A 1,692-nucleotide genomic window follows, 5' to 3' on the forward strand; every position below is an offset into this window, starting at 1 on the left:
GCACACACATGCCCATGATGTTTCATGCTTTCTTTTCTTCGTCTTCCGATATATTTATATGAGTACTTTGTATTTACTGGATTGTTATGATTGTATATCATGTTAGCTAGACTAATAGACATATACACATGTCTATTGTGGATCTTTGTATGGATTGTATCATTTGGATGCATGCATTATGGAATTTGATATGGATCTTTGTATAAATTGTATTTTTGTATGGATGTTGATATGTATTGTTTGTTATTTATGTGTTGTTATATATGGATGTTTATATATGTTGTTATGGATTGTATATGACAGGTTTGTATGTTATAAATCGATCTGATTAGATCGATATGTAAATGTATATACAGGATAACCAATAAATAAAATGATCATTAGAAAAAATTTTTTACTCGGCGACGAAATTTGCAACGAAAATCATTTTCGTCGCAAATTTGCAACGAATTTTGCGACGAAAATAGGCTCGTCGCAATTCTATCGTAAGTTAAGTTTTGCGATAAATTTTTAAATTCGTCGCAGAATTCGTTGCCAATTGGCGACGAATTTATATTCGTTGTCAATTGGCGACGAATTAGAATTCGTTGCCAATTGGCGACGAATTAGAATTCGTTGCCAATTGGCGATGATATAAATTCGTCGCCAATTGGCGACGAACTTATTCGTCGCCAATTGGCGACAAATATAAATTCGTCGCCAATTTGCGACAAACCAAAATCGTCGCCAATTGGCGACGAATTCGAATTCGTCGCCAATTTGCGACGAATAAGTTCGTCGCCAATTGGCGACGAATTCTGCGACGAATTTAAAAATTCGTTGCAGAATTGTGCGACGAAATTAGATTTTTCGTCAGAGCATTTTACGATGACCTAATTGCGACAAATTTAAATTCGTCGTCAAATTCGTCGCAAACCAATTTTGCAACGAATTTTTTAAAGAAAAGTAAAATTCGTCGCAGAATGCAGTTTTACAAGTTCCCAGACTTGTAGTGATTTCATTGCCTTATGGCAAGAATCTGCATCTTTGTCTTGAAGTGCTTCATCGTAGGTCAAGGGATCGGGTTCATGTTCACCCGGGATAAAATCCGAAGATTCTTCCAAGAACATGTAAACCTTCTACAAATAGTACCGGAGCTCCCCATGGGGAATGACTAGGGCGAATAAAACCCTTATCAAGTAACTCTTGTAATTGAACTTGAAGTTCCTTCAATTCCGCAGGTGCCATACGATAGGGTGCCTTTGAGATCGGATTAGTACCAGGAACCAGTTCGATCCCAAATTCAATTTCCCTATCCGGGGCTAATCCGGGTAGCTCATCCGGAAACACATCTGGATAATCCCATACAACTCTGACGTCCTCCAGCTTCTGCTCCTTAGCTTGAGTTGTATCAACCACATAAGCGAGAAAACCAGTGTGTCCCTTGCTTAACATCTTATGTGCTTGTAGTGCCGATAAGAATTTTCCAGTTCTCCTCTTTGGCTCTCCAATAAATTCAAACACAGACTCCGCTTCAGGCTGGAATACCACTCTGCGTTTACGGCACTCGATAGAAGCACCGTATTTGCTCAGGAAATCCATACCCAATATGACATCAAAATCTTGCATGTCTAGTACTATCAGATCGCAGTAGAGTTCTCTTTTTGCGATTCTAATTGGTACGGCACGTAGCATATGGGTAGATGTCATTAT

At 38.6% G+C, this 1,692-nt stretch overlaps 1 protein-coding gene across 1 annotated transcript; it reads right to left on the bottom strand.

Annotated features, from left to right (window-relative positions):
* Positions 1 to 1,131: 1,131 nt before the first annotated feature.
* Positions 1,132 to 1,608, bottom strand: LOC141815930 (uncharacterized; the record flags this gene model as incomplete). The annotated part of the gene is made up of 1 exon (XM_074703794.1): positions 1,132 to 1,608. A coding segment is annotated over exon 1 (477 nt), but the record flags the coding sequence as incomplete, so codon positions are not given.
* Positions 1,609 to 1,692: the final 84 nt, after the last annotated feature.

Source organism: Curcuma longa, unplaced genomic scaffold (assembly GCF_044706935.1).
Source record: "Curcuma longa cultivar G26 ecotype Majalengka, Jawa Barat unplaced genomic scaffold, ITB_CL_G26_1.1 contig_12515, whole genome shotgun sequence".
Classification (NCBI taxonomy): domain Eukaryota; kingdom Viridiplantae; phylum Streptophyta; class Magnoliopsida; order Zingiberales; family Zingiberaceae; genus Curcuma; species Curcuma longa.